The following is a 14,397-nucleotide window of genomic DNA, read 5'->3' as shown; positions in this document are numbered from 1 at the left end:
AAGAGTAATGCCTACTCTATATTACTACTACTTACAAGGCATACTTTTTAATTTTAAAATTATTTACTTGTACTTTTTATTTTTATTTAATCCCTGTGGATGATTTTCTAAGTTGTATAACTGCCGGAGCTTTTCTCCCTGGCCCTCTACTGAAAATGGAAATATATCCAGTTAGACTAGCCCGGTTAACAAATGTAAAATAATAAATAAAATACGTTGGTGGTGTTTGCAACGGATTGGTGTATTGTGGAATCTTTTAAAGTGTGCCAACTCTTTACACACCCAGAAAATGTGTACCCATATTACTTCTCTTCCCAATCGCACCTCCAACGTTTGCTGTCTACCTGAGGAAAAAAAATCTCTGGAGTCTACTGGTGGTATACAAATACCTGTGTAAACACCTCCAAGGAAAAATGCATAATTTTGTTGCACGTTTGGGAGACGTGCTAAAAATGCATAATTTTGTTGCACGTTTGGGAGACGTGCTTTGTTTTTCCCGATCCTTTCTAACCTCCTGATTCTTGTAGTTTGCACTATTTTATATGCTCTACTAATTGTACCGTTTTTTAACTGCAGTTTTTGTGCTAGATTAGTAGAATCTACTAAACTCTACTAGTATTGGTCTTCCATATAGGACCTCTCTATCAGTCCTTGATAGGGATGGCAGTCTCAGACTTGCTGTCCAAATCTTGGCTGGCATATTCCCTATCCTCTCTCTTGGTTCCTTTGACAGTTTTCTCCAATAAATTTCAACTCCCCATTGTTTTTATCCCTAGTTGGTCATCCTTGTCAGCAGAATCTTTTTTTTTTTTTTTTTTTTTTTTCATTCCTGTGTAGGCTTAGTTCTTAGAATACTTTGTTACTTTGAATATAATATTGTGTGGTTATTGTTCATAAAGATCCGCATCCAAAATTCCAGCCTTTCCTTGTTTCTTGAGCCCCCTGCCCCCAAGTTAATCATCTTCCCTTTCCACATGGGAGTTATAGATTTCTGCTTGTGCTATGTATAGGAGCCTTAACTGTGTAGCCCTGAAATACCCATTCAAATTGGGTAATCCCAATATGCCTTGTTCTGTTAGAATCGGTTTATGCCAGTTGACCCTTGCTGCCCACCCCCCCCAATAAAAATCGTCAATTTCTTTAATTGCTAAACACTTCTCTGATGGTAAAATATGCCTGACCTGTGTACAAGACTAAAGGGACTAAGCACATTAACTGCCTGTATCTTGCTGTCCATATCTGTTTTAACAGTGCTTCTGGTTTCTCAGCTTATAGGATCGTAGGAGACTACTGGGCTGTTGACCTTCAAGCCTAGCCTTTTCATCCCAATGGAATACCATAGAAATGTTAGCCAATACCCAAGATTGCATTTAGTAATGGCTGCCCATGTCCAGGAGGGTTGTGGGTGCTATTCCTGGTAAGAATTATGGTGCCCCATCCACTAGTCCAGGTTCCTCTTGAACAGTGTCAGAGGTGCTCTGTTTTACATGAATAGGTAACCTATTCCAAAGATGTGGCAGTCGCTGAGAGAAGTCTGTCCCTTCAGTATGTCCTGTGTAAGTCGCAGCCATATTGGATCTCTGGAGTGGGTAGCACTAGTCCCATTTGATTTAGAGATGTGCAGCAAATTCATGAGGTGTGGATTAGAGATGGCTCTAAGCCAGGCATGAGTCTCCCCTAAAAAGTCTATATACTAGAGTATAGTGACAGGGACTTAGTCTGTGTAGACCTCTTGCTGTAGTACCTTGATCTTAGTTGGGGAAACTCTGAGGTGTCTCCAATTACTGCAGGTGTGCGGAACATAACGAAAGGTGCATTGTACTCAATTATGGGCCTGATTGGTGCAGAGTATGGAGGGGTTATAAAGTTTTGTGATGGGTTTGGATGGGGATAAGGGAGTGAAACTTTTACCAAACCTATCCGCTAGCAGTCTTCTTATCTCTGTGGGGACTGTGTGTGTTCCGTTGGTCCAAAGTCCTAAAAATGCTTGGGCCCTACCTTTTTTTTTTTTTAAGGTTTCGTATTACCTTTTTGTTTAGTCTCCCACATATCCTTAGCTGCCGCACTGGAATCCTTTCCAATCCATACTCCTAAAGTACTTCATTTTATCATGTCCCCATAAGTACGGATATTGCTGAACCAATTCCTGTGTTTTTACTTAATTTACCACTGTTGCCTTTGTTTTAGTTTCATTAATTTTGTATCCCAAAAAGATTTGAAACTGTGTCAAAATGTTCCACGACACTAAAATGTCCTTTTCTAGTTGTCTGGTATAAAAATATTTGCAAGTAGAGCCAGCTTGACTACCATTATATCCTTGAATTTGAATCCCTTATTTTGTTTTCCAGTGGTTGTAAATGTGATGCAAATAACAAAGGGGCAAAAGGACGCCCTTGCCTGGTTCGTATGCTCAAGCAGACATTATCAGAGCAAACCCACCTGCTACAATTTTCACTTCTTATCCCTCATATCTTCCTAATCTCATCAGGGAGTGTGAATGCTTCCATTGCCCTGCTCATAAATTCCCAGCTTTGTCTGCATCAAGACCCACCAACAGTAGTGGTAATTTCTTACATTTCGCTTCCCTATGGCTCTTCGATGTTCTGTTGTCACATGCTTCCCTGCCTTCCATAAATCCACAGTGATCCATATCTCTCAATTTTAGCATCTCTTGACATTTTTAGCTATTGGACATAAACACGTTATAGTCATGGTTTTATTGAAATGGGGCCTGTATGAAGCTGGATCTGATGGGTCTTTACTCTGTAGGAATTACAGCCACCACCACTTTCTTCCAGCATGTTGGTATTTCTCTTAAAATGCTGTTAAACAAAACCTTCCAGATCTTTGTTTTTCTCTCCTAGCTTCCATGTTTCTCTTTTGTACATACTGTCAAAAGAATTTCCGAAGTATTTCTAGTAACTCTACAGGTTCTCTTGTTTTCCTTATTATAACCTCTGTAAGCTTGGAGACAGCTTTCTTTTGCCCAAGTCGTTGTACTGAAATTTTTTTATGCTGTAGAATTAAACAGTTGCTTACAGCAATCGTTTTAAACTTGTGTATGTTATCCTTTTTTTTTTTCTGTTTAGCATTCTGTAGTTGCTCCTTCTGCACTGAATTTTCTGCTATTCTGCAATACTTTAACAATTCAGTTCCTCTGAATTTTTGTTACTAAACCATATCTCTTATTTCTACCCTGTTTGTAAACTCCACTAAAATTGTATCCCACTCCCTAGTTATATTTTCAGAAGTTTCTGTTTTCTCTAATTGCTCCTTAATAATTTCCACTACAAATTCCTGTTTCCAACAGATGGGCACCAGTGTCTTCATTACCCTGTTTTTTTTTTGTTACTGGCACATGGTCTTAAATTGTTGTTGGGTGCATAACGAGACTTTCAATTGAGTGCACATGTTCCTGTGAAATGGAAAGTCTGTCTAGCCTAGCCCAGATTTTGTACCTTGCTAAGTAATATGTAAATTCGGTCATCTCCTAGTACTCAAGTCACATTTCCATGGCATGCCAAATGTTTTCATACACTTCTTGAACAATCTACCCTCCTTTGTTATATTTTTCCCTTCTGGGTCCCCAGACACATCTTCACTGCTTTCAGTCAAATTCCAGTCCCCACCTATAAGTAATATTCCTTGCTAAAAGCTGATTTCTCCCAGATATTTCTTAAAGCAGTTTTAGGTGGAATATAAATACATGCCAGTACAGTCCACATCCCTTGCCAGTAGCCCCTTACTACTACAAATCTACCTTTAGTATCTTTTATCCTCTTTTGCTATTGGAGCTGCTGTTGCAATTAATATAAGTACTCTTCGTTTCCTTTTGTCCCATGTATTCCACTGAATAACCGTCCTCAAAACCTTTATCAAATTCACGTTTTGTTTCTTTCCAGGTGTCTCATGTAGCATGGCTATTGCACTCTACATTTTTTAATATAGTTCCCTACACTTTCTCTTGTTTTTATCTGAGACTGACATTTAAAGACCTTACTGAAAGCATCATTGTTAATTTATTCCTACCTTTTGTGTGTAACAGCCAAGTGTCTAGTTCCATCTTTTGTTACATGCATACACTGTTTAGCAAGATCTTTTATGTTTCTTGTTGTATCCAGTTGAGCCTGTGTCGCATCTTACAAAACTGTTTTATTGGAAGCCTTCCAAAAAAAAAACATGCCCAATACCAGTACCTCACTGAAACCTATTAACAAAGGAAAACCCCACTCAGACAGCAAAGAAAAAATGTCTTGGTGTTTCTTGCTTTTTAACACTATTTTTGCACGCTATACTTTGTTTTTAAATCTAATTCCAGAGTTGGCCCACATGATGTCTGGCATTTTTGATTCTTTAGTCTGCATTGAGATACCTGAAGGTAGTGTTTGGCTTCCATTATAGCCTTGGAGCTCCCGTCAATGTGTGTTCACGTATACACTGCTTTCCTTGTCAGTCAGGTTTAATTACCATTTCTTGCTTTTCATTGACTACTCAAGATCTCACACAACAGTATTCTTGGTGCCAGTTACTTTTTCTGAAGTGGCCAGTTTTCATTCTTTTTGTCATGCCCAATTTCTAGTCCTTAAACTCGCCTCGCCTCCCCTTCGTATCTGTCAGTGGCAAATTTGAGCCGTTTGCTGCTGTGATCGATCACAGGAGGAGACAAAGCTCATGTGCTGAGAATACTGTTCTGTTTGATTTGTAAGAACTGCAGTGTGCTAAAGGGGAAAATAGGAGTACTTGGATAATATGCTCCAAAGCAGAAAAACTTGCCACGTTGACTTGGGCAACTGAAAGTAGAAATTATAGTTACAATTAAAATAACATCCTGTAGGTGTTTGAGAGAGGGTGGTTTCCATAAAATATCTAAAGTAGAAAAATGTGGAAACCAAAAAAAAAAAACTAAATGTAAATATTCATGGAGGATTTAAGACATGCCCAAAAAAAAAAAAAACCTAAATGTAAATATTCATGGAGGATTTAAGACATGGTTGGGGAAGACCTGCCTCAGTTTAATAGCCAAGATAGAGAAAATAGTGGTGTATAGTCAGGGGAGTTGAACCGATTCCATTCCTGTGGTCGTTGGGAGCAAAGAAATTGACACAGGTTTGAGTATTTTAAAAGGTGGTGGGGGTACCCACATCTTGGAAGAAAGCTGAGATGACTGTTCTGTCCATCAGACCCAACTTTGTATACAGCAATTTCGGTTTTACGTCATGTTTATGAAGAAGTTGCCATTCTCTTAGCAAAATGTTTTCTTGGGTAGATGCCAAATGTTGGAGATGTGTTGAGGAAGAAATGGGTACCTGGGGATACGTTTTTGGTGTTGAGATGGTAGACTTCAGAAATTCCCTACAGAACTAGTGAGCAAAGGGGTGTAACTCTGTGCTGATTTTTTTTCCTGAACTGCCTAGACATAGTATAATTCTGGTGGCTGCCGAAAAGGCGATTGCCAGAAGATGGAACTCTGTCTAAACCATCTGTATTTGAAGTAGTGAATATTACAACAGAGAGAGGATCTGCAAGTGGGATCTTTACATAAGGGAAGGAGTTAATTACTTACAAAATGGAAATTGTGGGAATAATGAATGTGTTGAGGAGTGGAGTTTAAGGGAAGGTAGGGAATGAGCATTCTCTCTGATGTTGTAGTGATATTACACATCACATTGTTTTGTAACAGGAAATCGGATACTGTTTGTCAAAAGTACAGTTAACAGTGTTAATTCAAAGTATTAAGGCAAGAAGAAAATGGCAAATGGGTTACTAAAATTGATTGTGTTGTATCCGGATGTCTTTTTGTGGAAGAGGCAAACTGATGGTCCTGTCTGAACAGAGGAACCAGGCAAGGGTGTCCTCTTTCCCCTTTATTTGCTTTGTTTATAGCCAGTGGCAAAATAAGGGACTCAAAATTCAAGGATAAAATTGGTATGGTACTCAAAGTAGCTTTATTTGAGGATATGTTGTATTTGACAAATCCTGGAAGACATGCTGGTGTTCATAGGTTCATACTAGGCTATCTGCCCTAGGGCATTTATAAGCCTAGCCAGAATGTGTTTGGCTTTCGCCACCCATTTTAAATTTATTTTGCTATGCCCTTTTTTGAGGTTAGTATACTGTGCCTCTGTCTAACAGTGACACAGAAGTGATCTGGACCGAGGAGGGGGAGTATCCATATTCATAAAGGATACCCACGCCTTCAGGTTAGTGGCAACGCACGAAGCATCGGAGACCATCCAGGTGCAATTAACCATAGGTAAAACTGCCCTACAGTTTGTAGCATGCTACAGACCACCTTCTCAAACTCAGGAAACCCACACAGCCTTCCTGAAGACACTGGAGAGTATGAATGTCTCTCCAAACACCATCATATTGGGTGACTTCAACTACCCAAACATAGACTGGGAACATTACTCAAGCCCCAACACCCTAGCCCAAAGGTTCCTGGAGTTCATAAACTCAAATGCTATGGAACAACTAGTCACCATTCCCACAAGAGGAGAAAATATACTAGACCTGATCATCACAAACATGGGGACAAAATGCTCCACACGGAAGTATATCCCTCATTGGTGAGATCAGACCATATATCAATCTCATTGGAGATCCACATCCCGCCCCCACCCCAGCAAAAAGGACCACAGAGAAGAACTTCTCAAAAGGAAGCTTCACCCTTCTTAAGACTGGAGTGGTATCCTTCAAGGCCCCCGAGCCAGTGGGCTGAAACCCTTACAAATGCCTTCTACGAGCACCTCCAGGAATGTATGGATCAAGCAATCCCTAATAAAATCAAGACCCTTTCCACCAAAGGCAGGCACCCGGTCTCGTGGACCCCAGCCATAAACAAACTCTGCAACAAGAGGAGAAAGCTACTACATGACAGAGCAAAATCCCTAAAAGGGAAGGCATCTCTGATCAATACTAGCAAAAAACTACGATCCCTCATAAAATCATCCAAGGCCAACTTTGAGAGAAAAATCGCTAATGACACACAAGACAATCATAAGGCCTTTAGCTATGTTAGAAACCTGGGTGGAAACTCCCAGATATGCTCAGAATTAGTCCAAAATGATAAAATCACTGAACCCACAGACAATATACTGGCAGACAGGTTCAGTGCAAATTTCTCTCGCGCCCCCCCCCCCAAAAGGAGAAATATCTATCCCACCAGAGTCTAGCCTCCCAAACATCTCAGATGCTCAGGTGAGAGCTGCTCTCTCTAAAGCAAAAAACACAGCATCAATGGGACCGGACGGTGTCCCCGGCTGTGTGCTACACTAACTTAATGAGGAACTAAACCCACACAAGGCTGCTGTTTAATCTTAGCCTTACTACAGGATACGTACCCAAAGAATGGCGTACGGCAACTGTGGTCCCACTCCACAAAGGCGGTGCTTCTACAGACCCTGGAAATTACCGCCCCATAAGCTTGACGAGCCTTGTTTGCAAAGCTATGGAGAGGATCATAATGGAACTTGTAAATAAAGACATTGGGGACCTACAGACACTGGATCCTACCCAATTTGGCTTTGTCAAGGGCAGATCCTGCCTCTTGAACTTGGGTCGACTTTTTCGAAACAGTCACTAAGGCCATTGATGAGGGTAAGGCAGTTCACACAGCCTACCTTGACCTAGCAAAAGCGTTCGATACAATACCCCACTCGGGCATCATAGAAAACCTCACCAGCTTAGATGTAAACCCATATGTCACAAGATGGGTTGCAAACTGGCTCAAGGACAGAACACACAGGGCTAGAGTTGTTGGTGCCATGTCATACTCTAAGCCTGTCACGAGCGGTGTCCCACAGGGCTCAGTCCTGGGCCCCCTCTTGTTCGGCATTTATTTTTCTGAAGTGCAGGCAAACATAGGGGGATTGTGGCTGACAAAATTTGCAGATGACTGCAAATTGGGCACCATAATTGACACTCCATCAGACACAGACATCCTCCAGAGAGGTCTCATAGAAATGGATAACTGGTGCCAGAGCCATGGCCTTAAGCTAAATGCCAAAAAATGTATAGTCATACCCTTTGGGAAAAACAAGGTAACCCCTAATTACCACATGGGTGGTAATCCATTAAACACGGAAGAAGTTATCAGGGACCTGGGGACCCAAGTTGACAGTAACCTCTCTTTTGACACTCACATTGCCAAAGTGGTTAGGAAGATCTTCTACATTGCCCACCTGATCATGAAGGGATTCACATCCAGATCATTAGAGGTCATTGTACCCCAGTACTCTTCACTTATCAGACCAATGATTGAGTACAACGCCCCATTCGGAATGTATCTTACCCGACACCTGCAGCAGTTGGAAAGACCCCAAAAGTTCCTCACCAAAAGGATAAAGGGGATCAAACATATGTCATACGATGCCCGACTGAAGAAACTCCAGCTCTATTCAGTCGCATACCGTCTGCTCAGAGGTGATCTGTGCCTGACATACAAGGCCATGTCCAACCCGGAATTAATGGACATGCTCCACCTCAAAAAATCCAAATCCACCAGAGCCACGAGAGCAAGAGACTTAAAACCTCAACACGGATATAAATAGGACGTGCTGGAGGGACAGATTCATCACCCAGAGACTCCCTACACTATGGAACAGAATCCCAGTCCATGTGAGGCAGAGCCCCTCACTGATTCTGTTCAAGAGAAATCTTGACGAGTGGATGGGAGATCGTAGGTTTACCCCAGGAATCATCTGTGTCACTGCTGGACAGAGGCACAGCAAACTAATGGGTATAGTATTCTCATCCTAAGGGGTGGTGAAAGCCACACACACTCTGGCTAGGCTTATAAATGCCCTAGGGCAGATAGCTTAGTATGAACCTATGATACCCGGGGTAAACCTACGATCTCCCTAGTATGAACCTATGATACCCAGGGTAAACCTACGATCTCCCATCCACTCATCAAGATTCCTCTTGGAGGGTCAATGAGGGACTCTGTCTAACCTGGACTGGGATTTTATTCCAGAGTGAGGGGGGCCTCTGGGTATGAATCTGTCCCTCCAGCATGTCCTATTTATTTCTGTGCTGAGGTTAAAGTCTCTCGAGCGCGTAGCTCGATGGGATTTGGATTTTCTGAGGTGCAATATGTCACTTAATTCCGGGTTGGACATGGCTTTATACATCGGGCACAGATCACCTCTGAGCAGGCAGTATGCCACTGAGTAGAGCTGGAGTTTCTTTAACCGGGCAGCATATGGCATCTGTTTGAGCCCTTTGATCCTCTTGGTGAGATACTTTTGGGGTCTTTCCAGTTGCTGCAGGTGTCTGGTAAGGTACATCCCAAAAGGGGCATTGTACTCTATTATGGGCCTGATGAGGGATGAGTAAAGAGGCACGATGACCTCCCCTGATCTAGATGTGAATCCCTTCATGATTAGGTGGGCTATATAAAATGTTTTTCTAACCACTTTGGCCACGTGGTTGTCAAATGAGAGATTGCTATGAATTTGGGTCCCCAGGTCCTGTACTTAATGGATTACCACCTATGTGGTAATTTGTGGGCACTTTGTTTTTGCCAAAGGGGATGACTATACACTTTTTGGCATTTAGCTTGAGGCCATGGCTCTGGCACCAGTTGTCTGAGGCCCTTTTGGAGGATGCTTGTGTCAGCTGGAGAGTCTATTATGGCGCCCAGTGAACTTGGTCAGCCACAGTCCTTCCGTGTTGGCCTGTACCTCCGAGAAACCGAACGAGAGGTCCCAGGACTGAGCCTTGTGGGACACCACTTGTCGCTGGTTTTGACTCTGACATGGCTCCAGCAATTCTAACCATGTGGGTTCTGTCCTTGAGCCAGTTTTGCAACCCATCTAGTGACATAGACATAGTGGTTTATATTTAAGCTGGTGAGTAATCTATAATGCCCGATTAATGCCAGAGTGGGGTATTGTATCGAAGGCTTTTGCGTGGTCCAGGTACGCTGTGTGGACCACCTTCCCCTCGTCAATGGCCTTTGGTGACTGTTTCAAAGAAATTGACCAGGTTTAAGAGGCAGGATCTGCCCTTAAAGCCGAACTGGGTAGGATCCAGTGTCTGTAGGTCCCCACTATCTATATTTATGAGGTCCATGATCCTTTATAGCTTTGCAGACCAAGCTAGTCAGGCTTATGGGGCAATAGTTTCCAGGATCTGTTGAGGGACCACTGTTGCTGTATGCCACTCTTTGGGTACATATCCTGTAGTAAGGCTGAGATTGAACAGTAGTTTTTTGTTTGGGTTTAGCTCTTCTTGGAGTTGTAGGATGCAGCCCGGGACACTGTCTGGTCCCATTGATGCTGTGTTTTTTGCTTTGGAGAGGGCGGCTCTTGCCTGAGCATCTGAGATGTCAGGGGGGCAGCACACTGCTGGGATAGATATTTGCCCTTTTGATGGGGAGGGGGGGTGGGAGTTTGCACTGAACCCATCAGCTAGGATGTTGGCAATGTCTGTGGGTTCGGTGTATGTATTTATTTATTTATTTATTTATTTATTTATCTATCTATTTATCTATTTATCATTTTGGACTAATTCTGAGCATATCTGGGAATTCCCACCCAGGTTCCCGACATAACTAAAGAAAGCCTTGTGATTATCCTTGGTGTCCTGTGCAATTTTTCTCTAAGCTGTTAGAGTGCCCGTAGTTTTTTTCTAATAGTGATCAGAGATGCCTTCCCTTTTTGGGATTTTGCTCTGTCATGTAGCTTCTTCCTCCTATTGTATAGTTTGTTTATGGCTGGGGTCCACCAGACAGGACGTCTGCCTTTGGAGGATTGGGTCTTGGGATTGCATGATCCATGCATTCCTGAAGGTGTTCATAGAATGCGTTTATAAAAGATTCTGCAGTCTGGGCCGTATTTTCCACAGGCCTGGGGGCTTTGAAGGATTCCACCTTGGTTTTGAGGAGTGTGAAATTTACTTTAGAGAAGTTTTTCACTGTGGTTTTCTGGGCAGGGGGGTGGGGTCGGGATGTGAATATCCAGTGAGATTAGTTTATGGTCTGATCTTACCAGTGAGGGATACACTTCTGGTCTGGAGCATGAGTCCCCATGTTGGTGGTGATCAGGTCCAGTATGTTTTCCCCTCTTGTTGGAGTGGTGACAAGTTGGAGTGGTGACAAGTTGTTCGATAGCATTTGAGTTTATAAACTCTAGGAACCTTTGGGCTAGAGTGTTGGAGCTAGAGTAATGCTCCCAGTCTGTTTGGGTAGTTGAAGTCGCCCTACTGCCCAACTGTGTGTGTGGGTGGTCACAGGGAGGACATGAAGGCACCCCAGCCGAGGATCGAACTGGAGAACCTCTTGCTGTGAGGTGGCAATGCTAACCTCTGCTCCACTGCAGCTGGCCTGTATCCACAACTAATACTATCTGACAAGTACCTTTCACTGAACAGTTTACAAAAGGTGTTCTACATTCCCTTTTTATGCTCTCCAAATTCTGCCACTGTCCTAAACCACAAGTCTTCATCTACCATTGAGCACAAAAAATGTACATTTTTAGTCTTGGATAGACTTCATAACCTGTTCACTCCATGCTGTCACTTAGCAGTTAATCTTTGCTTACTGTCTGTTCTGATAGTCGGTCACCACACCCAGAGAAGAAAGGGTGTTCTGTGGTATTGATGAATGTTGCTCTGAATGCAGGTAGCTTGAGTTTTACATATTTGTACTGCAAGAGCCAGAAGCTCAGGTGTAGAAATAAGTGCTTTAACACCAGCTGTTTCATTTCAAGAGACTGGGTTTTCCAACTTGCTGACATCACATGGAGAGACTGTAGCTTGGGTGGACCATTAGTTTGTAATCAGTTGGCAGCACTTGTCTGTAAACTGCACTTGACAGTACAACGTATGTAGATGGGAGAACCAAGGGTAAGCCTGAATGCCTTGTGTTTTTTGTGGAGACCTGAGATGGGGCAGTGAGATTGGTTGTAACATAGCTTCAAAACACGATATTAGAGAAGTGTACTGAGATGGCCCAAACCTTTCCCCAGTGAGTAACAGTATGCTTTCTGCATTCAGGCCTTTTATTTTCCTTTTTTGCAGTGAGATGTTGACAAAATAGTAATTACTGTTATCCTCTCCTCCTCAAAGATGGTCTCTTAACCAAAACTTCCACATCACTGGCAGACCAGAATCATCGGTGTATCCAGTACTGTGCATCATTCATGCATCTGTAACATCACTGTTTTATGCACGATACATAGACTGAAAAAAAAAAATGGTCTTAGTCTGGATAACCATGGAACAGCAGTCCTATTAATGAAGCAAATTAAAGAACTGTTACCCCTTAAGATCTTTGCTTGTATAGAAGGAAACGGTTATCTTCCCATATATGTAGCTGCTTGTAGGCTTTTTACATAGGTTTTTCTAGGTTTTGGTGCCGTGTTGATGTTCAGAGGAAGCAGTGCCTTGCCATTTGTGATTCGTAGCACCCAGCACCAGTTGCCCATTCTTTGCAATTCCCTGTGTACATATTTTAGTAAAGCAGAGGTTTCCAAGGTTTATCTGGTGATGTAAGGAACCCTTTTGGAGAGGCAGAATGTGTAGCTAACACACGCACTACTGCTCCTGAGCAAAGTGTAAATTAGATCGCTGGAGTACTCCATTAGTTGCCCAACACCTCGTGTTGCATGCAATGATGAAATGCACACTTGTCTGTCATCGGCACAAGACTGAGCACACCCCTTCCTCATTGCCTTATTCTGTTAATGTGACACCCTTTTGTTTCTTGGTGTGAAGCAGGTGTCCCCTAAGGATTTTTTTTTTTGGGGGGGGGACTCTGAACTCTTGACTACATTATACTTCACGTTCAACATGCATGCTGTTCTTGGGTGTGCTGTCTAAAGCCATGTGTTCTATTGCCTCCACCCTTGCCTGTTGCTGCCCTTGGCGCTGCCAGGTCAGCGCCTTGCAGTGGAGATTGGTGATCATTGCTTTTCCCAGCCATGTTTGAACCCTTCACTTCTTGGTATGGTAATGAAATGGGTCCCTAGCAGTGTTGGGACAAAGCCCTTTTAATCTATGAATTAATAGTACCGTAGTTGTCTAGCAATTGCTTTTGGAGATGGGTGAAATATATTTACTTTGTTTTTTTTCACTGTACTTTGTTACTACCAAGCACTGGGTGTTTACAGTTGCCTTTTGATATCATGCATCTCTTACGGAATGTTAACTTATTCTTGTTTTATTTAACTCTGAGAATAGTGAGTCATGACTCTGGGTTCTCCATTCCAAGCACTCATTTTAAAGCACTCCTTTGTTTTGCCTGTAATGCGTACTTGTTAAATTAAGATGCCCACCATCAGTACTGTATGGCTAACACTTTATTGTACAGCTTGGTTAATTTGAGGTGTGATTGTAATAGACTCATTTTGTTGTGTACATGCTTTCTGGACTATATGCCAACTTCCATGAGTTGGATTGTGTTTTGAGATCCTCAGTGGCATTTGTTTTTCTACTTGTGTGTAGGTCGTATGTGGAAGATCCTGACCTTTGTGGTAGCTCTCCCAGGAGTCGGTGTTTGCATGCTGAATGCTTATCTGAAGATGCAGCATCACTCTCACGGACAGCCAGAGTTTGTTGCCTATCCACACCTACGCATCCGGAGCAAGGTATCAAAAAATCTTTTGCACGTAACATTCACAGTATTTGTTTCTGAATGTATATTGTGTCCTTTACACAAGATACATCATACATCTGAAAGAGGGCAGTGTTTCTCCCCACACCCTCCGTGGTACATGTCTCCATCGGGATGCAACTCTGAGTCGTTGGGGTGCACCAGTGTTATGGACACGTGCACAGTGAAAAAGCTCCAAATGGGACATTCCCAGATCAGCATTGCCAAGTCATATTTTGGATATCTGAAGATCCATAACATCCTGAGCATTATTGTATCTTCTGTGTAGTTTTTGCTTTTTAGTAGAAAGATGTGGCTGAGCTTCAAAAATATTGTCTTTTTTCAGACTGAAGCCCTAGCACTTATTCTGGGTGTGTAAGCAGATATGGCGAGTCCTTTTGTGTTGTATTTTATAATGGATAGGATGTATATTTGGTTGCAGAAAGTGGTCAGGTTTGATGTTGGCATTATGCAACTCTGCCCTCCATCTGAAGCTGTTATAGTAAAAAAGCTGTCCATCCTATGCCACAGAAGGTTGTAGTGGTGAAGTTGCATGCAGTGGCTGGACTTGTGTGTAAACTACTGCTGTGCCAAGAGTAAAAAGTGCCTTTCTGTAGGTCATGCTGACTTTGGTATTAGAGCTTCACACTTCTGAAAGTTACTACTGTAGTTTGTGTAGCCATTTTGACCTGGTACCATAATGTTTTGCTGTCCATGGTACAGAAGTGGGTTGCTGAAGATGGATCCCCTAGCTTGGTAACTGACAACTGAGAACATGTGAATAACAATGTAGTTGGGAT

General features: G+C 42.5%; 1 protein-coding gene across 1 annotated transcript in view; it reads left to right on the top strand.

Moving 5' to 3' along the window:
• LOC122799674 (cytochrome c oxidase subunit 6A, mitochondrial) overlaps nucleotides 1–14,397 on the top strand; it is a 60,285-nt gene that overhangs the window by 14,098 nt on the left and 31,790 nt on the right. Inside the window, exon 2 of the mRNA XM_044068885.1 lies at nucleotides 13,450–13,592. Coding sequence (XP_043924820.1) covers nucleotides 13,450–13,592 — 143 coding nt within the window. The remainder of the gene's footprint in view (nucleotides 1–13,449; nucleotides 13,593–14,397) is intronic.

The sequence above is a fragment of the Protopterus annectens genome, chromosome 4.part0 (genome assembly GCF_019279795.1).
Source record: "Protopterus annectens isolate FY-2018-M chromosome 4.part0, PAN1.0, whole genome shotgun sequence".
NCBI classification, from domain to species: domain Eukaryota; kingdom Metazoa; phylum Chordata; order Ceratodontiformes; family Protopteridae; genus Protopterus; species Protopterus annectens.
Note: the sequence above shows the minus strand (reverse complement) of the source record. Positions and strands in the feature narration are given on the sequence as shown.